We start from the raw sequence: 24314 nt of genomic DNA, 5'->3' as shown, positions 1-24314 counted from the left end.
ATGATGCAACTGAAGATAAAATCAGAGATTCTCAAATGTGCATTTACTTCTCAATTAAACTACTTAATTGAAGCAATTCATCATACAAAGGTTTGACGACACACAAGGAAGAAGGCATTGCATTATTAGCTATCTCAGGATTATGACAGCTGATGAACTACCACAGGTTCTCCAGTCTATTTCCACATTTAACTCCCCATGTAAATGCCACCAGTTCGACAAACATACTTATTTTAAACACATACTGTACACATCAACTCAAAAGATGAGGGGATTTTCTTTTATTAGAAAGAACATCTTGACAGTATTTTCAGAAGACAACTTTAAAACATTGTATATAGATAAAATTTGAGAAAAAATACAACAATTTGTATCAAATTTAATTACATCTATATTCTATAATCTTTTAATGCGATGAAATTTAGTATTTCTGACATTCTGAACTGCAGAACACATTGGGTTTGTCGTGATAATTTAGAAATCTCTGGTAAAGTGCGCCCTGATCTTACTTACCGTAACCCAACATCTACAAAAATCAACTGAAGTACATTAACTCTTTTTTAAACTAAAGGCAAAACAATGTTTTCTAACAAGAGTTCCAAAACTCAACTTCGCATACAATCTAATCTGTCAATCAAGTATTTGGCAGGTTTAAAACTTTTTGGCATCGTTCCAGTGTAAAAACTCATCAATGCGCCAGAAGTCATGTCGGCACATATTTGCACAGAAATTAAACATTTGTCCAGAAAAAAAAAAGGAAGCCTAATACATTTTAGTTTTGCTCAGATCACAAGCGCCAGGAATTAGTAGTGAAAATATAAATAACAATTCCAATAGCAAGTAAGATTGTTTGATTTTCAGAAGCCCTAATAGTATTGTAAAAATAACAGAGGGCAACAAAGAGCCGAAATGTATGGTGTATCAGTGAGATCCAAGTAAAATCTAGATTATACAAGCATAGATTGGACATTTTTGGCTGTTGGTCCATACTCATAAAAGCTACTACGTGCAATGGCCAAAAATGGCTTGCTTGCGATTCATTTGTGACACTACCCAGCAACCTATAATAAAACTACTGCTGGGAGTCAGCCTGTAGACTTCCTGTAGAAACAAAGAGTACATATCGATTTACATAAGGCATCAGCAACCCCTTTCATTTATCTTGCACATGGTCCACAAATAAGTAAATCATTTTGTTCTAATTATACCAAAATAATAGTATGGTGGACAGCATGCATCTGGTTAAGAAACAAACAATGTTCAATTATCAACAAAAAAAAGGGGTTCCGTACAGATCAATCTAGCAAGCACATTTCCCCCTGTCCTGGTCTTCTGCATTTAGATGTTCCGTGGAGTTGTGGCCATTGGACCTTACAACGCCTTCAGGTATCCACGATTTGTCCACGCACCGTTCCATGCGTTTCATGATGAGCTCCAACAGGGTCTCCACAACTTTGTTCACATTGGATGCAGTTGCTGCACTGGTTTCAAAGTAGGGAAGTCTGTGTAGAAGGCAAGAAACCATTAGCTCATCACAAACAGAAATAACTACTTCCATTAACCTACTGATTATAGTACAGTGTCCAAGTGCGCATATTGCAATGATCAACCATGCTTCAGATCTTAACATCAAACCATAAACTGATTGATACTGCCAATGTACATTCAGGTTTTAGCATTGTTGAATTGCACCAAAACATTTACTAATCCTTGCAAATGAAAATCAAAAAATTTGTAGATGCTAGAAATCCTTAACTGGTTAGGCAGTGTCTTTGGGAAGAGAAGGTGTCACTTTGGGACCAGTGTCTAGAATTCTATTAGCTTCACAATACAATGGAAAAAGATATAATGTCCTCAAGTTAAAGGGACTTCTGACATGTGGAAGGCTTTTAAAGCTGAGATATAGAGACTTCAGGGCCAGCATGTTGCTGTTAGAGTGAAGAGCAGGATTAGGGATATGGTATCCACAGAAGCAGTTGAGGCTTCTTCACTAAATATATTTAACAAAACAATTAGATAGGTTTTTACATAGTAAGAGAATTAAGGGTTATGGGGAAAAGTCAGGTAGATGGAGCTGAGTTACGGACAGATCAGCCATGATCTTATGGCGGGGCAGGCTCGACGGGCTGGATGGCCTACTCCTGCTGCTATTTCTTATGTTCTTATGTATATGAACAGTCTGATCAGCAAATGGAAGGAGGTCTCGTTTGGTATAGGCCACTGGGATCAAGTGAGTCCCTTGAAAAACATAAGGGATGGAGTTGCACCCTTAAGGAGAACAATGGGGAGGCAAAAATGGGCCATGAGATATTCTTAGCAGATAATATTAAATATCTCATAAATACAGTATATTAAAAGCAAAAGGGAGCTTGGGAGAAAGTAGATCTTCATACAGATTGGTGTTTGGAACTACAGGAAATGGATGAACTCTTAAAAGAATACTTCTATCTGTATTTTCTATGGAGAAGGACAAGGAAACTGGTGTGTTTCTGGAAGGGAGCAGTAATATCCTGGAGCATAACACATAAAGGAGATGGTGTTAAAGGTCTTGAATGACATAAAGGTGGATAAATCCCCAGGGTGTGACCAGGAGGTTACACGAAGCAAGAGAAGCTTGCTGGGGTGTTGACAGAGGTATTTGTATATTCGTTAGCCAAGGGTGAGGTACCAGAAAACTGGTATATGTTGCAAATGTTGTAAATTGATTCAAGAAAGGCAATAAGAGATAAGTTAGGGACCTACAGATTAGTGAGTTTTAAATCAGTGGCAGAAAAGTTCTTGGAAGGGATTCTGAGTGACAGGATTTATTCGTATTTGGAAAGGTAAGCAAGAACCCAGATGTTATCAGACTGACTTACCCAAACTCCATGTGGACAGCACGAGCTCAGGGCAAAGTCCGGTTGCTGCACCTGTGAGGCAAAGGCACCAACTGTTGCCCTACTGCGTGCTAACAACCTTGGTAACTGTTGCCCCACTGCGTGCTCATAGCCTTGGTAACGGTTGAGGAAAAAGGTCCTGAAATCCTCCTATGTTGTTGACCTTGCATATGATATTGGAGCTAATGGCTGACCATATTAACACTGACACCAGTCATATTAATTGGCATGAACTGTAGCTAATTTAGACCTTAAACATCTTATTTATGCCAGCACAAATGTAGCAAATAATAAAACAAAAAGGTGCTGGCAACAAGTCTCACCTCCACACTTCATAAGTTGTTCTTGCCCTGCCTGGATTCTGCTACTGTCACAGTAACAAATTTGACTCCAGGGAGCTGCTGTGCACACATGCAAGGTGATTTAGTAATCTCACACCAGCACTGACAGACAATCAGCTTGGGGTCAGCATCTAGTGAACAGCAATGAAATGTTATTCGGAAAGCGGTGAAATGATCGGACAAAGTCAGCATGGATTTGTGAAAGGAAAATCATGTCTGACGAATCTCATAGAATTTTTTGAGGATGTAACTAGTAGAGTGGATAGGGGAGAATCAGTGGATGTGGTATATTTGGATTTTCAAAAGGTTTTTGACAAGGTCCCACACAGGAGATTAGTGTGCAAACTTAAAGCACACGGTATTGGGGGTAAGGTATTGGTGTGGGTGGAGAATTGGTTAGCAGACAGGAAGCAAAGAGTGGGAATAAACGGGACCTTTTCAGAATGGCAGGCGGTGACTAGTGGGGTACCGCAAGGCTCAGTGCTGGGACCCCAGTTGTTTACAATATATATTAATGACTTGGATGAGGGAATTAAATGCAGCATCTCCAAGTTTGCGGATGACACGAAGCTGGGTGGCAGTGTTAGCTGTGAGGAGGATGCTAAGAGGATGCAGGGTGACTTGGATAGGTTGGGTGAGTGGGCAAATTCATGGCAGATGCAATTTAATGTGGATAAATGTGAAGTTGTCCACTTTGGTGGCAAAAATAGGAAAACAGATTATTATCTGAATGGTGGCCGATTAGGAAAAGGGGAGGTGCAACGAGACCTGGGTGTCACTATACACCAGTCATTGAAAGTGGGCATGCAGGTACAGTAGGCGGTGAAAAAGGCGAATGGTATGCTGGCATTTATAGCAAGAGGATTCGAGTACAGGAGCAGGGAGGTACTACTGCAGTTGTACAAGGCCTTGGTGAGACCACACCTGGAGTATTGTGTGCAGTTTTGGTCCCCTAATCTGAGGAAAGATATCCTTGCCATAGAGGGAGTACAAAGAAGGTTCACCAGATTGATTCCTGGGATGGCAGGACTTTCATATGAAGAGAGACTGGATGAACTGGGCTTGTACTCGTTGGAATTTAGAAGATTGAGGGGGGATCTGATTGAAACGTATAAGATCCTAAAGGGATTGGACAGGCTAGATGCAGGAAGATTATTCCCGATGTTGGCGAAGTCCAGAACGAGGGGCCACAGTTTGAGGATAGAGGGGAAGCCTTTTAGGACCGAGATTAGGAAAAACTTCTTCACACAGAGAGTGGTGAATCTGTGGAATTCTCTGCCACAGGAAACAGCTGAGGCCGGTTCATTAGCTATATTTAAGAGGGAGTTAGATATGGCCCTTGTGGCTACGGGGGTCAGGGGGTATGGAGGGAAGGCTGGGGCGGGGTTCTGAGTTGGATGATCAGCCATGATCATAATAAATGGCGGTGCAGGCTCGAAGGGCCGAATGGCCTACTCCTACACCTATTTTCTATGTTTCTATGTTATTCACTGAGGCCTAAATACTGCCTACCCAGCACTGGCACCAAGATAGCAGCAGACAGTATACAAGTTGTCTTCTACTCTTCCTCCTGTCAAAATCTCTTTCCTGGAGTCTGATCATATACCCTACGTTTTTTTTAAACCTAATTCAGCTTCACTTTTCTACGTGGTTATGCTCAGTTCTACAACAGGACATCAGTTACTCCAAGTCTAATATCGTTGCTTTCTGCACATGGGTCTTTTCCTGTGAGTTTCTCTGGAGTAACAGGGCGGAATTCCTTCCACTGACATTCACTCCTTTAATTCTATCACCCTGCAGATGTTCACACCATATCAACACACTATATCTGCCCAAGCTCAAGATCTCATGGGAGGAGTTATTCAGACTGGAGCCCTTCTGTATTTCCTTCCTCCTGCGATCCGTGTACGACACCCTTCCTTCGCCATTACATCTGTACACATGAGGGATGAGACAGGACTCGAACTGTAAGCTCTGTGGTCAGAAGGGGACACTGGCTCATATACTGTCCGGGTGTAAAACAGCTCTAACTCAGGGATGGTATAGGTGGCACCATGATAAGGTGCTTCTGGCTCTTGCTGACACACTAGAGCGGGAGAGATGCAAGAAGAGGACGGCTGGCACAGATTTGAGGAAGGCCATCACCTTCATCAAAGAGGGAGCTAGGCCTTTCATAACGAAACAACCAAACTCCAATCTGCGGCTAACAGCCAGGTCCTGGGAGATGAGGGTCGATGTGGGAAGGAGGCTGCAGTTCCCAGATGTGGTGCACACAACCCTATGCCCAGACACTTTACTGTAGTCAGCTGAAGACAGGAAAATAATTCTGGTTGAGCTGACTGTGCCGTGGGAGGAGGGATGGGAAGAGGCCCACGAGAGAAAGGCCTTGAAGTACCAGCCCTTACTGCAGGAGTGTAAAGACAAGGGATGGCAGGCATGGTTGTTCCCTGTGGAGATCGGCTGCAGAGGCTTCCCAGCCAAATCAGCATGGCGGTTGCTGTCAGCTCTGGGCCTGGACGAAAGGAGCAAAAAACAAGCAGCTTGTAGGATGGGGGAAGAGGCAGAACGAGCCTCTTGTTGGATTTGGAGTAGGTGAGAGGAGGGAGGCTGGAAGCCAGGAGCAGATGGGCAGTGATTTAGCCACCACTGCCAGCCCAACAACTGGAGAGTGTCGTGGTTAAGGGTCGAAACACTCGGTGAAGGTTGGGAACCACCTGATGACATCTGCTCCTGGCTGAAGGCTACGGTTACCTTATAAGGTATCTGGAGAATGCACCCTAACAGGTGTATGTAACAAGTAACAAGATTTGTTTCAAAATAAATTTCAAAGATGAGTTTTAACCATTCAGACAGAGGAAACTAGAACACAGCAAATTCCTCTCTCCAGTAAAGAACAAATATATGCAGTGAAAGAGCTTGAACAAAAACAAAATGCTGGAAAGACTCAGCCAGGGAGTACCTTCAAGGTTAAGGTACATGTTGACCCTGCATCAGATCCTGATTAGGATGTCGGGGAGCCCATAGGTATGTACACTGAAAACGACATCCTCTCTGCCCCTTTCTCTATCTTTCTGCCCCACCCACCTTCTTTCCACCCCATCCCAGCCCCCTTTCCCCCACCGGCTCCCTCTGCCTATCATCTGGTTCCCCTGAGCTTCCTCACTGATCAGATTCCAGCACCTGCAGCTTTTCCTGTCTCCAGCAGCACCCTCCAGCTCGGGTCTGCACCCCCACCTGGGTCAACCTGCCCATCATCTCCCTCCTCACCTGCATCTACCATGTCCCATGTGTAATGGTAGTTCTGTAAAATTCCTTCTTGCTGTATCATCTCTCACATACTTTACACGGGACAATCTTGATCCGGCAGCAACCAGCGGTGAGGTTAGTAGAGAAGCACTAGCTCAAACTGCAGGCCATGTTCCAACACCTTCCCGACTTCTGCACCCATGCATTGCAGTGCAGAACTCCGAGCACACTGTACACCCAGGGCAACTCCATGTGGTCCCTCAACCTTACACCACATCACAGGCACAGTCAGCCTGTCTTAATGAGGCCCTTTTAACTTTTTATTAACTTTAATGAATGAAGGGCAGTTAATACTGCCGAATTTTAATGTTTATTTTTATTTAACTTTTTGTTTTAAGCTGCGAAATCCACCTGACAGTACTGAGGCAGAGAGGTGAGTGGCTGTATTGTCCGAGGACCACGTACTGTTCCACCTCACACAGGGAGGTGTGTGGCTGTATTGTCACACAGGGAGGTGTGTGGCTGTGTTGTCCGAGGACTATGTGCTGTTCCACTAACAAAAGATTAGTGTTGCTGCAGGAAGGCTGGAGTGTGAGGTTTGGTGGGCAGCCTCAAGTGAGATGCAGCCCAGTGTGGCTATACCTCTGCACATAGGCTGTTATTTCAAACACCATAGTGTAAGAGGAAAAACCTTTCACTGAGGGTCTAATGATCCTTTTAAGTGGTATAGATCACCCCACAGACCAACCCCAACATCACTTCATCAATCATTGCCACTACAACATCAGGGACCCTTCCCCTAGTTCACTCTTCCACATCTTCAATAGCAACAGCCCACCTCCTGGCACCTTGCCATGTAACCACTGGGGATATGGTATCTCTTCCCTTCCAGATAAAGCAATGATTCACTCGCACTTCTTCCAATCTAGTGGACTGCATACAGCACTCACAACGATGTTTCTTCAGTTTGGTTCTTATACCTTCTTACTCCTTTCCCTCCCCCACCACCTTATTTTGGTTTCTGTCTCTTCTTTTCCAGTCCTGATGAAGAGTCTTGACCTGAAATATCAACTGTTTATTCCCCTCCATGGATGCTGCCTGACTTACTAGTTTCTCCAGCACTTTGTGTGTGTTGCCATAAAACAGCTCCTGAGCTTCCTGTGTCTGTGCCTTTAATTCAACATCTCGTTCTTACTCAGTTTCTGATATCTCGCACTGTTCCCAGGAAGCTCAAGGTACAGCTTCTCACCTTCTGATCAAACACAATACAACCTTAGGGATTCTAAACTATTCCAGCCTGCCAAAGGTCACATTTGCTCTGTGAAGTTTCTCCTCTGTGAACAGTGGGTGACCCGGGAAACGGAATTGTTACGAGGAGAGGAATAGGAAAGGAACACTGCAGGCTGCTCTGGGACAATGCGACGTGGTGGCAGTGAGGTTAGAACATCAAATATCACACTACTTCAAAATGCAGAAGCAAAACCTCACTCAGAAAATGCTATTTCAAAACATTCACTATCATAAAATTCTTCCTAAGCTTAGTATAATCAGAACGTAATTAGAAAAACAAATATGCTCCCACAGTCAGTTCTTGATCAACCTTGCTCAGTGGAGCACATGAAAATGTAATACATTTTTGTAAGACATGACATTGGAGTTGTTGAATTTGTAACGAACTCAGTAAGTGTGTTTGTTCAGAGACAGGGTTACAGTTGGAAGTAGTTCAGTTATGGCAAAGCAAGGTCATGTTTTAATAAATTCTGTAAAGCTGATTACTCCTAATATAGTCTCCTTATGGTCAATTAATAAAACTCTATTCACAGGTCCTCAGACTCCAGGGACTTACAGATCTCGTTAAACAGAGATTACAGAAACTGCCCTACAACAGTCCCCTGCTGACAATGAACCAGGACTTCACTAATCAAAACCCATGCTCAGACACAAACAACAGGCTGGGGCTAAATTAGAAACATGCAAAGTTATTCACCTACAAATGCAGGTGCATGGCATTACTTCTTTCTAATACATCTGACTACTCATTTTTTCCCCTGGAGCAGAGGGCAATTGTGCCCAATTGTGTACTGAACAGGACAGATCTGATCATGATTCACTGTCACATGCTGATGTTAGTCAAGCTCAGGGTGACAATGTTCCCTGTGCAATGTTCCTTTAGAAATGTGTGAAGGAAGTGAGACTAATAGATTCTCTACATTCATCACTACTAAGTCTTCATTCACAGTAGTGGGTACAAAGAGTTTCACCACTTAAGCTCCTTAAGTCCAAGCATCACCAGGCAACTTCTGATCACCCAAGGTGCCAAACTGCAGTGTGCACCCCAACACCTCACGACTGCCTCCACCTCCCTTCCCACACAGCTGAACCTTGGCGCACAGCTCTCCCACTTGATCCCCCATCATGACCCCACCGCCCAGCGCACTTTTGTCCTTGTTAACAGAACAGCAGCTGACTCACACCCACCATCGTAACCATCTAGCACACCTTTTGGGTGACTCAGAATTGCTATGGAAACGAAGTCTGTAATGCATAAACTGCCTATCACAAAATAACTGCACTCACAATTTCAATGAGGGAGAAATTCAAGCATTTGTCAAGATCATGAATAAGAGGGAACAACATTAAGCTGCTAACAATACTCTAGTTGAAGATGCTACCTATGGTTGGATGCAGGTGTTACTTCTCCAAATAAAATTTTTCTTTAATATCTCCTTTACCTTTAACTTGCCCACTTCAGTTTGATAACATTAAAACTCCACTCCACTCTCGCTGAGAAAACTATTCTAACCAAGCTCCAGATTCCACAGAGATACGTACTGCAAACATGTCAAAGTAATAGAATCTGGACAGGACAAACATAATAGATGAGCAGTCATAGACACACACATTGACTACAACCAATACATCAGAGAGCAACACGCATAATGAAAAGTGTGGGAAAGAAAAGGCAGTGATTGCACCTCTGCTGATGTGTTATGTCCAGTAGAACAAATGAAAACATCACAGACTAAAATTGTATTCTGAATTTTACTCACAATCTCTGTTTGCTCCATTCTGTACGAAACACAACTTTTTCAGATAATCAAGCTTTCCAGATTTTCATTGCTAATGGACATGAACTTCTTCAAATTCACCCAATTAAGAACCTTCTCCTGAAGCACTGACTCATTATTCATAGTGATGAGACTGTGGAACATAAGACAGTTTCAGGTCTTCTGAGATCTTATGACTTTAACATGGACTGAGGATCCTGAGACAGTCCAGTTAAACGTGCCATTCAAATCACTGACCTTTACCTGGAAATTGTTCTTACACGCAATCCTCAAGCTTCCTGCGGCATCAATCAATTAAAAAAAGTTTGTTTCATGTGAACTTTTGAGATGTAAGATTAGGAGTAGAAGCAAAGGCAAGTTCCTTGCACTGCTTGGACATTGTTAAAAGACCATGACTGATCCCATATCTCAATGTCACTATTCTATACCAACGCAATGTCCCTCGATTCCAATAACCACCATCACCGAGAAAGATTATTTTTGTTCCTTTCAAGAACAACTCCTGAGATTTACAGTTGGAGAGAGCACCAGAGTCAGGTTTATTATCACTGCCATGTGTCATGAAATGGGCTGTCTGGCAGACATCCTCCACGCAGCACAGTGGAAGCTCAGCAAAATACTGTACAACACAGCTGTACATCAGCTCAACACAGGTCAACAGCACCCACCCCGTTATAGCACACACACCTCACATCGGCACAGGCAACTTTGCCTCGATACCCACTCCCTCACCTCAGCAATCATCCTCACATCAGCACCCGCTCCCTCACCTCGACACCCGCTCCCTCACCGTGGCACCCACAACCTCACCTCGGTAATCATCTTCACCCTGGCACCTGCTCCCTCACCATGGCAATCACCCTCACCACGGCAGACATTCCCAACTGAGTTCATTCATTGCCCAGTTTTCAAAAGGTGGTAAACATATTTCAAACTTGCCAGTGGTGGTAGACAAAGTAAACTGCTCTTTACCCTCCAATGTCCACAATTATTCATCTCTCTTCCAACACTTTATTGTCAACACTGAGAAAATAACCATTTTCACAAAGCCATAAATTATACAGAATGGATAACAGACCACTCAGCATGAATCTTCCACACTGACCAATGGATACCCATCCATATTAATCACTGACCAATCAGCATGACTCTTCCACACTGACTTGTGGACACCCATCAATATTAAGCCTGTCCCCCCAAAATTCTAATTTTTTGTGCCTCGGTAACTCAAGTTTTCATCTAAAGCCTTCTTAAATGGTGTCAGTGACCTCACTTAAACCACTCCCTCTGACATTGTGTTCCAGGTACTCACCACACTCTGCGTGAAGGATGTCCCTCTCAGATTCTCTGCAAACCTCTTCCACCTTAACCCTAAATCTATGTCCTCATATAATCAGCATTCAATATCAAGTTCAACCGTCATTCAACCATACATGAATTTCTATAAATACAGCCAAATGAGACAGCTCTCCTCTGGGGCCAAGGTGCAAAACACAGTGCCAACAGTCATGCACAGCACACAGTCACACAAGCAAAAGTATAACATTGTCCAAGTCCAGAGTCCATAGATGTGGTTGGCAAGGGCAAGCCTGCAGCAGTGCACAGACAAACACAAACTAGCTCATCTTCCACTGAGCAAACACTGGAGAGCAGCACCGATGGGTAGGTGCAGTCCCCAATCCAGCATGGACACTACACCATCTCCAGCGCCACTTCTCCAGGGAGGCTGAGACAGGCGATACTGTAGCATGAGGCCTAGTCCGCGTCACAGCCGAGGCCATGCAGAACCTCCGCCATCGATCTTTCCAACAAACCAGTGGACCAGACCTGTGATCACGAGAAAAGTGTCCAAGACAATCACTCGCTGTTAGCCTGCACACTGCCTTTGCGCACCAACTCTGACACCATTCTGTAGCAGGCAGCAACAAGTCCAGCTCCTCCGCCTACGAGCAACTCGTTGATGGGGTAGACCTGTAGTTCTTAATGTTCAGCAAGGTGCTGTGATCATTAAAAAAGACAACACCTTCGGTAGGCCCCACAGAGGCCGGTGTTTCTGAGCATGCCACTACCTTACCAGAAGAAAAACATAAACATAAATGATTTCTACAAGAAAGAACAGAATTAGAGCAAAAACAAAGTCAACTTTCCATATCTTTCACCTGTATTCCAAACAGCAACGGCCCCAGCACTGATCCTCACATGACACCACTTGTAGAAACAATCTTCCACCATCAGACTCTGTCTTATATTCCTAGCCAACTTTGAATCCACTTTGCAACATTCCCTGGATCCCTTCAGCCCTCACCTGGACCGCTCCTTTCCAATGAAGGGCCTCAACCTGAAATGTCAACTGCCCATTTCCGTCCATAGATGCTTCTTGACTCCACTGAGATTGTCCAGCTCCAGCAGCAATCCACTCCCGTCTCCCATAGCTGCCTGGGATAAATCCCCATCGTAGGAAGGACATCAAGGCTTTGGAGAGGATGCAACAGAGGTTTACCAGGAGGCTGCCTGGATTAGAGGGCACGTGCGATAATGAGAAGTTTGATAAACTTGGGTTGTTTTCTCTGGAGCGGCAGAGACCAGAGGTTTACAAGATTATGAGATGTATATATAGATTAGACAGATAAATTCTTTTTTCCAAGGGTTGAAATGTCTAATACCAGAAGGCATGCATTTAAGGTGAGAGGGGGAATTTCAAAGGAGATGTGAGGGGCAAATTGTTGTTGTTGTTGTTGAGTGGCGAGTGGCGGGTGTCTGGAGTGGTGGTAGAAGCAGAAACATTAGGGACTTCTAAGAGATGTTTAAATAGGCACATGAATGTGAGGGAAATGGAAGGATATGGACATCGTGTAGCCAGAGGGGATTAGCTTAGTTAGCCATTTGATTGGTGCAGTATAACATTATGGGCTGAAGGACCTGTTTTTTGTGCTGTACTGTTCTATTTAACTTTTCACCCTGACAGGAACATGCTCGCCTTGAATGCTCACTGGTCTTCTTTGAAAGTTTCTCACGGTGAAAATGTCAACTTGCAATCTACCTTTGTCAGATCCTCCCCACCCCACTCCCCTATAACTTAGAGCTTTAACACTGGTAATCCTTATCATTATCTATAACTGTCTATATTTCAAAGTGGTTATGTTCACAATCTTCAAACCAGACACTGAACATGAAGGCAGTGGTATTATATTATTGAATAACAGACTTCAAAGTGCACAGAGGAATCTGTGTACTCCCTGCGACGGATGAAATTAAGCAAAGCAACTCCAACATTTCAAGAAGGTCTTACAACCAAATCAGAGAAACAAGATGAAGTGATGTTCTGCACTCGGTTCCTTCTCACCAGCTACAAGTAACAGGAAAACAAGCACACAACCCAAGACAGCAGTGCAGAGGAGAGTGAATTTTCAACATCAACATTTAAGAATGCAATATTCACAAAACTTCTATTTAACAAACCATACTTTTAGTATTGGCACAGAGCACATAACAATCCTTTTAATTACATAGCTAATTATATATTACTGCCCTGCCTGGGCCAGAAACACTCAAATCTTCCATGTAAATTCTATGGAGAAACAATAGTCTGCAGCACTTTGTGAGATTATTAATATAGAACAATGATGAAGCCCATCAGGTTTATGATCACAGACTTAATGTTGTGAACTTGGTTGTTTTGCGGTAGCTTTACAGTGCAAGACATAAATAAATTGTGCAAAAGAGGTATAGTGAGGTAGTGTTCACAGACATTCAGAAGTCTGATGGCCGAGCTGTTCCTAAAACACTGAGTGTGGATCTTCGGATTCCTGTGCCTTCTGCCTGATGGTGGTACTAAGAAGGGAGCAAGTCCCGGGAGGTGAGGGACCTTAATGATAGATCCAATTTCCATCAGGCACCATCATTTGAAGATATCCTTGGTGGGGGGAGGGGTGTGTCTGTGATGGAGCTCGTACAACCCTCTACAGCCTCTTGCAAACCTGCTCATGCCATGTGGTGATTCAACCAATCAGAACACTCACCACAGTACATCTGTGGAAATTTGCAGGAGCCTTTGGTGAGATTAAATCTCCTCAAACTCCTAATGAAGTAGAACCTTCTTTGTGATTGCATCAATGTGTTGGGCCCAGGATAGATCCTCTGAGATATTGATGCCAAGAATCTGAAACTGTTTACCCTTTCAGAACCCTGTGCTACACAAGGACATGGGTGTCCCAGTACATGACTTACAGAGGGCTGGTAGACAGGTACAGCAGCTAATGTGGAAAGCTAACAGGAAGGTGGTGTTTATTGGTGGCGGAACTAAACACTGCAAAGGTAACTTGTACTCCATTTCTACAGGTCACTGTGGAGAGCACACCAGAGCATGTGTTCATACACTAGAATCAGGTCTGAGGGCCACTGGAATAAAGCCCAGAATGGGGACATTGTCTCGTGAGTGAAGTGTTGGACAGACCAGGCTTGGACCTGGCAAAGTCTGTACAAATGAGAGGATGCCCGACTGAAGACTGCAAGATCCTAAGGGGTGTTGACAGGATGTTGACGGAGAGGACGTTGACATTTGTGGTAGATCTTATACCCTGGTGGGGGGTGTTTATAAGTAAGGGGTCATCAGTTTTTGAAAGAAATATGTTCTCTCGGAAGGTTGCAACCCACTTCCGCATAGGACAATGGAAATAATCTGAATATTTTTGGTTGGATAATTAGTGAATAGGGTGACAGGTTGGCAGAAGTGCAGAGTTGAGGGCTAATCACTCACCTGGCACAACAACTCAGGGGCCAGGTGGCTCTGACTCCCAGTCTCTACATTGGTGAATGAATTAAACAAGGTGAAGTACACCCTACTCCCAGGTTACGCAACACCGCAGCACCACATCATGCTGCATAACTAAAACTTTATTCGCATACCTAAAGTGCATCTGCACATGGAGGATCTACAGTAATTGATCGGGATGCGTGGCAAAGGCTCCGAAGAGAGAGGAGAATGGGGTTGAGAGAGAAAATAAATCGACTATGCTTAAATGGTGGAGTAGACTCAATGGCCTGAACTGTCCAACTCTATTCCTATGTTTTATGGTCCAACTTCCTACAACCCAAAACCCTTTTGTTCCCGCTGTTCCATTGCAGTTCCTAGAATTTGTCTGCAATATCTGACTCTCACACTCAGAGGAAGAACTGTTCCATTGTAATCTCACATTTTGCTGTTGAACCTGCTACTACTTCCTCCGCCGTCATACAGAGCATCGATTGTCTTCTCCACTGCACTGGTGATCTCTACATTACCACCCACTTAGGTTTCAGAAACTCACCCCAACAGAATTCACAACTCACCACCCAAAAGTTTGATATTCAGCATAAAATTGACTTTTACAGAGGTCATGCGAACAGATATGGAAATAAACGGAGGTTAAACTCCCTTCTACAGCTGGTGAACGTGCAGATGATGCAGCTTCAGATCTGTGATCCAGACCAGTTCTTAAGAATGAAGCCGGGGGAAAGGGTCACCTGTATCCAATAAAATGCAGGTGTAACTCACAACCTTATCACTAACCTAACCAAAGACACTCTTACTGGCTCTTCTTTCAGTTAGTTCTGACGAAGGGTCTCGGCCTGAAACGTCGACTGTACCTCTTCCTAGGGATGCTGCCTGGCCTGCTGCGTTCACCAGCAACTTTGATGTGTGTTGCAAAGACACTTACCCGTATTTCTCTGCCAACTCCTTTGCATCCTCTTCCCTTACAGCCCTCTGGTCTTCCAGGTCACATTTATTGCCACACAATACAATATCCGGGTTTTCACAATATGCATGCATCTGAAGCTGACCTAGAAATAAATGAAAGAATCTAACTACAGTCAATCATATTGCACTGAAAAGGGAAACATTATATCCATCAGATTACCCATTGGATTAGAGGACAGAAAACAAAAAGGGAGTTCCAACATTAATCACCTCCCTAGGGTTAATGCTCTTGGGTCAAAAAAAGAAGTATTTCTCTTCTTAAAATAAAAAGTAGTGAGGTGATTTAATTTAATCAGCAAGAGACATGCACCGTCTGTCAAGGGCTAGTTTTGTCAGGTCTGTACACTTCACCAGCAGGCTTCTGTGGAACAAAGGTAGACCGTAGGATCTGTGAGATCTTCACTCTCTGTGTCCAAGCTGTCGTGCAGGTGCTCCAGCCAGTGATTGATATTCCTCATCAGAAATATGGGTTTATCTACAGAGGAGTCTTATTCACAAGCAATCCTTCATAAAAGAGTTCTCTGATTTTAAACAATTCAAGAACTTGCACTAAAATGAATGCAATGTAAAACACTGGAAGCACTTGGAGCAAGAGCTGTTCACATGGTACAGTATGGGCTGTCTGACTTCCTTGGGACATGAGGCAACAACATGGAGAGTGCAAGCCTAGGCTTTCGGGGGTGTCCGCACAGCACACAATGCCGCAGCCAGTTCAAATCTTCTCAATGCGTTAGGTCCTCCTGCTTCTCATATGAAGTGCAGTAAAAATAAAACACCAAAGTGACAGAAACATATCATTCCAGTTGGAGGCAAGTCTCATATTTCACTAGAGCACATTTCAATCTTTCGTGGACAAATTTAAACTCCCCAAATGTCTCTGGCTTCCTTGTTTATTAAATTCCCACAAAATCTGCAAACCCAGAATGATTCTTGCTCCGTTGTACTGTACGACAAAAACCTCAGCTGTGAAAACTAGTGGTTAGCGCTGGGAGTGCGAGGTTGGAATAACCACCTAACAATGTTGGGGGAGGGAGAGAAGGGGGATGGTTGGGAGCTACATTCGGGCTGAGACTAACAAATTCTGCCACATCTTCAAAAGAAAATTATTAAAATATTGGCAAGGAGGGCTCCACATAATATTAAAATCTCGGAAGTTGTTTTTATGCTCATTCCCTCTGAAATCTCAATGTTCTTGTGGTCAGCAGTTTAGTTAAAGGTGGTTTACGTTATTAATTCACCAGGGATTAAACAAATTCTGTCAGTCAGAATACTGCAGATAGAGGCTGGATAATATTGCCACGTAGGTAGTGTGAGCTACAGAAATAGACTCAGGAGGTTGAAGGTGGAGCCCAGGGAGAGTTGCTGCAACTCTGTTTACCAGGTGGAGGGGACAGACACAAGACAGCAGTGAATGGCAGCGGAATTCAGAGGGATACAGGTCAGTAAAACAAAATGCCTGATATTTATATAAAACCAACAGTGAGTGTGGAATTAAGGCTAAAACACCAAAGTGAGCAAATATAAAGACATATCTTGTGTCTTTCCTACCCGTCTCATGCAGATCGCCCTAACCCTGCATTCCTACAAATCTTAGTGGTTAGGCAGGTGAATACTCTTTTATCTCCACTATTGCCGACCATCAGAACAAAAGCTGGAGAGATCAAACCTCTCTGATCTTGCAGAGAAACCCAGACATCAGTGCACCTGTGCAAATGCCAACCATGTCAAAGCACAAAAAGAGCACACACACACACACTCTCAATGTTTTACGTAAGCAGAAGCAAACTTCCAAATGCAAGGGAACTGCCTCCCCAGGTGAACTTACTGATCCAGTTTCTGACGTTGAGGAAGCTTTGCTCATTTGTCAAGTCAAACAGCAACAGGAAACCCATGGCATCTCTGAAGAAAGCAGTCGTTAGGCTACGGAACCTGGAGGAGAAGCAGCATCCTTTGTAATAGATGTAAACAGAAACCTTTTGACACCTGTACTTGAGTCTGTGACAAATACCAAATCAGAGTCACTGAAATTAGATGTAAACAGAAACCTTTTGACACCCGTACTTGAGTCCGTGCACAAATACCAAATCAGAGTAACTGAAATGCCATCAAACAACCGGTGCTCCTGCCTGGGGAAGCTGGAGCACACACAGACAGCAATTCCCAAGGGAGACCCTTCTTAAGCTCACTCACATTTTACCCACTATTCCCTAAATGAGCTTTCAGCCCCACACCCCTTTACCTTTTCACCTCCTGTTCAATGACAAAGGTCCCTCCATTAGAGGACAGGAGTCTCTTTCTAAACTCTAAGACAATGATTACAGCATCTAATGTGGGGGACCTTCTCCCACCTCAGGCCAAACCAGACTCCGGTCACAGCCTTCTGATTACTTCCATAGTTGGATCAGGGAAATTGCAATTTATATCGGAAATGCAAAAAATATCAAATTGAGAGCGGGAAGTGACTGGAAGAACGCGGCCGAGACTTGCCTTGTACTTCACCCGAATAATGCAAGTGAGAAGAATAGTTGAGCGTTCCTAAGCACCTTAGATCTAAAATAAACTGTGAAAGCATGGAGATACAAGAAACTGGAAGCAAGAAAGGTCAGCTCACTGGGGGTAAAATGCCAGGAACTGCACTCCTTTCTGAAAAGAAACAGGAGTGCTGATATTCATTAGATAGTTAACTGTACAACAGCAGCACCTCGAGGGCTAGTTTGTGAAATCCCAGTTCATTCCACTCCACCACCTATGTCCAACCTTCTGTGCAAATGGCCCAGCCAGTGACTGATGACCTCCACCAGCTATGTGGGTTTCTCTACAGTGGGATCCTAGTTACAAATAATCCTGGAGCAAAGAATAATCTACTGTAGGAACTCAGCAGGTTGAGCGGCTCTGTAGGAGGGAAGGAGAATTGTCGACATTTTGGGTTGAAACCTTGAATCAGGGTAATTGAAAGCATGATATGTGAATTGGCTAAGGTAGGTATGTTGTGATAGTGAACAAGCAGTGCTGGAAATGTAAAGAATTATTCTTGAGGGATGGAGGAAACTGACTTCCTACAGACGCCAAACACAATGCAGATACACTGAGGCCATTGGAAAGGTCAAAACAAGCCAAAAGCTGCCAGCACTCCAGGACCCAGCTCCCACCACAAATCTTCCCACATTCCCAATCCCAACTCCACCCACACTTTCAACTTCATCTCCTACTCTCCAGACCCCATCTGCACACTCAGTAATGAGTATTTGTTACATGCCAGAATCAGACATCAAACTCAATCCCTGTAATATCACAAAAACCACACAAGGGAGGCCTCAGCAGAAACACAAGATGTTGATCAGCACTCCCAGTAATACAATTGTGCAGGTCCATGGATAGGAAATCAATGTAGAACAAGTATTTACTGGAATTAATGTAGGAGCATATTATGGGAGGTTGATGGTCAGTGCAAACTCAGTGGACATAGGGTCCTATTGCTGTGAATTTGATATAATTTACACCAAACACATGAACTTTAAGGCACAAAAACCTCAAAAGTAAAAGTGCTCCAATTCTAGCAAAATCACGGACATCACACAATCAAAGGTAAGTGCAAGAAAAAGAGGGAAGGCTGAGGACTGGAAAAAAGTTAGTACCCAGACTAGAAGGAATGTACAACATGGCAGAACACGACAGTAATACACTGAAAATGGAAAAAGATTAACAGAAAAAAACTACTGGGGTCCCTTAAAGGCTGAGACAGACATTACACTGAAATAAGGACATGGCTGAGAAATTACAAGAAATATTTGGTCCACCACAGAATTGATCCACCATAGAAAACTGGAAGTACTGGAGAAAACCACAGATCTAAAGAGACAGTGGAGCTGCAGAAATTAGTAGGAACAAAACAAAGTTGGGAGAAATTAATGGCAATAAAATACATTAAGTCCCCAGAACTAATGACCCACGTCCCAAGGTTTAGAAAAAGCTTTTCATCCTCCAGACATCCCAGACAGTTCTCAAAGGTTGGAAGGCAAAAACAGAAAGCAATTACTTGGAGAGGAAAAGCAAGGAACTGCAGACCAGTGAGATAACACAAATGCAGAAACAATACTGGCAAGTATTAGTCAGGATCACAGCATCAATGCAGAAACAATACCAATGTGTATCAGTTAGGAAGTGGTTACAGGACATTAGGAAAATAGTAAAAGATTGTAAAATTGAGTGTTGTGACTGTAATTGAAGTCACCGGAGAGACATTGAAGCAGAGAAGTCCTTATTCATCACGACAAGCATGCATTCTTCTGGAGCCCCTTTCAGTAGAGTTTCACAAGGCTAAAAGTACATCACGTTAAGTAGGCAATTCAATACAATTCAACAGTTACAAGCACATCATTTAAAACATAGAATAGTACAGCACAGTACAGGCTCTTCAGCCCACAATGTACTGACCCTCAAACCCTGCCTCCCATATAACCCCCCACCTTAAATTCCTCCATGTACCTGTCCAGTAGTCTCTTAAATTTCACTAGTGTATCTGCCTCCACCACTGACTCAGGCAGTGCATTCCACGCACCAACCACTCCCTGAGTAAAAAACCTTCCTCTAATATCCCCCTTGAACTTCCCACTCCTTACCTTAAAGCCATGTCCTCTTGTATTGAGCAGTGGTGCCCTGGGGAAGAGGTGCTGGCTATCCACTCTATCTATTCCTCTTAATATCTTGTACACCTCTATCATGTCTCCTCTCATCCTCCTCCTCTCCAAAGAATAAAGCCCTAGCTCCCCTAATCTCTGATCATAATGCATACTCTCTAAACCAGGCAGCATTCTGGTGAATTTCCTCTGTACCCTTTCCAATGCTTCCACATCCTTCCTATAGTGAGGCGACCAGAACTGGACACAGTTCTCCAAGTGTGGCCGAACCAGAGTTTTATAGAGCTGCATCATTACCTCGCGACTCTTAAACTCTAACCCTCAACTTATGAAAGCTAACACCCCATAAGCTTTCTTAACTATCCTATCTACCTGTGAGGCAACTTTCAAGGATCTGTGGACATGTACCCCCCGATCCCTCTGCTCCTCCACACTACCAAGTATCCTGCCATTTACTTTGTACTCTGCCTTGGAGATTGTCCTTCCAAAGTGTACCACCTCACACTTCTCCAGGTTGAACTCCATCTGCCACCTCTCAGCCCACTTCTGCATCCTATCAACGTCTCTCTGCAATCTTCGACAATCCTCTACACTATCTACAACACCACCAACCTTTGTGTCATCTGCAAACTTGCCAACCCACCCTTCTACCCCCCACATCCAGGTCGTTAATAAAAATCACGAAAGTAGAGGTCCCAGAACTGATCCTTGTAGGACACCACTAGTCACAACCCTCCAATCTGAATGTACTCCCTCCACCACCACCCTCTGCCTTCTGCAGACAAGCCAATTCTGAATCCACCTGGCCAAACTTCCCTGGCTCCCACGCCTTCTGACTTTCTGAATACCGAACCTTGTCAAATGCCTTACTAAAATCCATGTAGATCACATCCACTGCACTACCCTCATCTACATGCCTGGTCACCTCCTCAAAGAACTCTATCAGGCTTGTTAGACATGATTTGCCCTTCACAAAGCCATGTTGACTGTCCCTGATCAGACCATGATTCTCTAAATGCCCATAGATCCTATCTCTAAGAATCTTTTCCAACAGCTTTCCCACCACAGACGTAAGGCTCACTGGTCTATAATTACCCAGACTATCCTTACTACCTTTTTTGAACAAGGGTACGACATTTGCCTCCCTCCAGTCCTCCGGTACCATTCCCGTGGACAACGAGGACATAAAGATCCTAGCCAGAGGTTCAACAATCTCTTCCCTCGCCTCATGGAGCAGCTTGGGAAATATTCCGTCAGGCCCCGGGGACTTATCCGTTCTAATGTATTTTAACAACTCCAACACCTCCTCTCCCTTAATATCAACATGCTCCAGAACATCAACCTCACTCATATTGTCCTCACCATCATCGTTCCCTCTCATTGGTGAATACTGAAGAGAAGTATTCATTGAGGACCTCACTCACTTCCACAGCCTCCAGGCACATATTCCCACCTTTGTCTCTAATCAGTCCCACCTTCACTCCTGTCATCCTTTTGTTCTTCACATAACTGAAGAATGCCTTGGGGTTTTCCTTTACCCTACTCGCCAAGGCCTTCTCATGCCCCCTTCTTGCTCTTCTCAGCCCCTCCTTAAGCTCTGTTTTTGCTACCCTATATTCCTCAATAGACCCATCTGATCCTTGCTTCCTAAACCTCATGTATGCTGCCTTCTTCCACCTGACTAGATTTTCCACCTCACTTGTCACCCATGGTTCCTTCGCCCTACCATTCTCTACCTTCCTCACCGGGACAAATTTATCCCTAACATCCTGCAAGAGATCTGTAAACATCGACCACATGTCCATAGTACATTTCCCTGCAAAAACATCATCCCAATTCACACACGCAAGTTCTAGCCTTATAGCCTCATAATTTGCCCTTCCCCAATTAAAAATTTTCCTGTCCTCTCCGATTCTATTCAATATTTTGGGTGAACAGTGCATCCTTTGAATTATAGTGATAAATGCCTTTGAATGTTCAAACACCTTTGCTGGGACAAAGTAATTTACACAAATAGACTAAAAGGTTCTGGGGACAGGGACCCCAGTCACCTAAAATTAATGTTGTTAGGGCTGGCTCTCTGAGTATACATACTGTATCTCCCAACTATTGATAGATCAGCTATTTGATGTGCCAGGTGATAATATCAGTCTGGTCTGCAAGCTTTCTTGAACTAGTTTACAATGTTGTAAATAACTTAGCCATGATGCCTGGTTTGACGCTGGCCAAATTAGCCTAACCACATTGCCTTATGCATCACCTCTTGAACAGCCAACCCTGAGAAGTGGGCAACGTGTGCTCTACAGACGGCATCGTTTATTTCCAAATGTATGCTTTTAACTTCATTACCATCTGCAATTTACAACTTACATTAAGAACTGAAGACTGGCACTTGCTTGAATTAATATCTGCTATATTCACATAACTTCAGAATATTCCCTAACAAGTCAATACAAACTTATGAAAGAGAAACTATGTTTAAAGAATCTTGTGGAATTTCTTGAGGTAATGGCCAAAATGTTAGAGAAGAGAGAAGCAGTGAACGTAGAGTGTTTGAACTTTGAGATGCCTCAAGTGGAGTTAAAGAGAACTAGGCCATGTGACTTAGGGGCTTAGCACAGCGGCAGCAATCAGTAAGACCAAAGGGTCCTCCTCAGGTTTGGAGGATGTGAATTGTGGAGACACAGGGATCAGTGCTATGGTTTCAGTAGTTCCCACTCTACATCAATGACTTGGATGTGAAATACATCTGGGTTTGCTTATGTAGCCCTCCTGGCCACCCTCAGGGTCGCTCGGCTCGCTGTCGTCTAGGGAAACAGACTCGGCCCCGCCAAACTGGGTAATTCGTTTGTGTGGATGCTGTGTGAGGTATCCCACCCCGCCCAAATAACAGACAATACACCAGATGCAATTAAATGATTTACAGTTTATAGATATTACTAATTCTATGACATTAATATGCATTTGATACAGAGAGGAAAGTAATGGGAAAAAAAAGGCGCCAACACTTATCAAAGTTCAATCTCTTCGTGCACAAAAACCGTTGGAGCTCAAGGACCTTCTTCTTCACCCTGTGACCCCCTCGGACCACCTCGACCGGCCGCCTGGGACCAACAACGGTGGTCGACCAGACGCTCCACACGAGTCCGTCTCCGTCTCCTCGCCGAACGTCCCACTCAGGGTCCGACCCCGTTAGCGGACTCACAGCACCTCGTCCATCCTCTGTCTCGCTCTCCCGCCTTCTGCCCCCAAACCCCCTCGCAAACAGTATCTTCAAATACACCAAAACCATAACAACTATCCCAATTGGTTAATAGCACCCTCTTATCACCCTCTAAACCACAATAAGCTGCTAGCGCAAACTTTCTCAGCGTTAAAGCACAACAAAGCCGCATTCCCCAGATTAACATAACAAAAATGCCATTTTAATTAGCCTCCGCAGTAACATAAAAGTCGAAACCCCCTTACACTTATAGGACAAAGGGGGCTGGCAGAGTGAATTGTGAATGAGGTGCAGGTAGAATACAGACACATTAAGTGACTGTGCAAGGCTACTGTGTTTTAAGTCCAATGTGTCAAAATGGAAAATTATCCACTATGGTAGAAAATAATAATAAGTAGTTTTTCTTTAATTGGTGAAAGACTAAAAATCCTTGGTATTGGGATGTGGGGGTTAAAAATCCTTGGAATTGGGATGGGGGGTTAAAAAGCCTCAGTATTGGGATGGGAGAGTTAAAAGCCATGGTATTGGGATGGGGTGAGTTAAAAAGCCTTGGTATTGGGATGGGGGGGGGTTTAAAAAGCCTTGGTATTGGGATGGGGAGGGTTAAAAGCCTTGGTATTGGGATGAGGGGGGGAGCTAAAAGCCTTGGTATTGGGATGGGGAATTAAAAAGCCTTGGTACTGGGATGGGGGTTAAAAAGCCTTGGAATTGGGATGCGGGGAGCTAAAAAGCCTTGGTATTGGGATGGGGGGGTGGGGAGTTAAAAAGCCTTGGTATTGGGATGGGGGGGTGGGGAGTTAAAAAGCCTTGGTATTGGGATGGGGGATTAAAAAGCCTTGGTATTGGGATGGGGGAGTCAAAAGCCTTGGTATTAGGATGTGGGGGTTAAAAAGCCCTGGTATTGGGATGGGAGGGGTTAAAAAGCCTTGGTATTGGGATGTGGGTGTTGAGAAGACTTGGTTTTGGGATGGGGGAGGGGAGTTAAAAGCCTTGGTATTGGGATGGGGGGGAGTGCAGGATGCTGAACAAACAGGAAGGGAAATGAATTGCCAATGTTTACTGCAAGTTGCTTTGAGTACACGAGTACAGATTACCTTCTGCAATCACACAGGGTTATGGTAATATGGAATGCGTCCAGTTTCCTTGGTCCAGCAAGAACATAAGAATGGTGTAGAAACTGCAATGA

At 43.9% G+C, this 24314-nt stretch overlaps 1 protein-coding gene across 5 annotated transcripts in view; it reads right to left on the bottom strand.

The window, feature by feature from the left end:
• Positions 1 to 266: 266 nt before the first annotated feature.
• The window catches only part of rab27a (RAB27A, member RAS oncogene family), a 191634-nt gene continuing 167586 nt past the window's right edge, over positions 267 to 24314 (bottom strand). For 4 of the 5 annotated variants that reach the window (XM_072278470.1, XM_072278474.1, XM_072278471.1 and 1 more), the window contains 3 exons: positions 17094 to 17197; positions 15228 to 15351; positions 267 to 1502 (listed from right to left, as the gene is read on the bottom strand). In XM_072278470.1, coding sequence (XP_072134571.1) covers positions 1301 to 1502; positions 15228 to 15351; positions 17094 to 17197 — 430 coding nt within the window. In that variant the 3' untranslated portion in view covers positions 267 to 1300. Of the gene's footprint in view, positions 1503 to 9513; positions 9665 to 15227; positions 15352 to 17093; positions 17198 to 24314 lie in introns of all 5 variants that reach the window. The other variant, XM_072278473.1, reaches the window with a different exon arrangement.

This window comes from Mobula birostris, chromosome 14 (genome assembly GCF_030028105.1).
Source record: "Mobula birostris isolate sMobBir1 chromosome 14, sMobBir1.hap1, whole genome shotgun sequence".
Classification (NCBI taxonomy): domain Eukaryota; kingdom Metazoa; phylum Chordata; class Chondrichthyes; order Myliobatiformes; family Myliobatidae; genus Mobula; species Mobula birostris.
The sequence above is the reverse complement of the archived record's forward strand: the minus strand, read 5'-3'. Positions and strand labels throughout refer to the sequence as shown.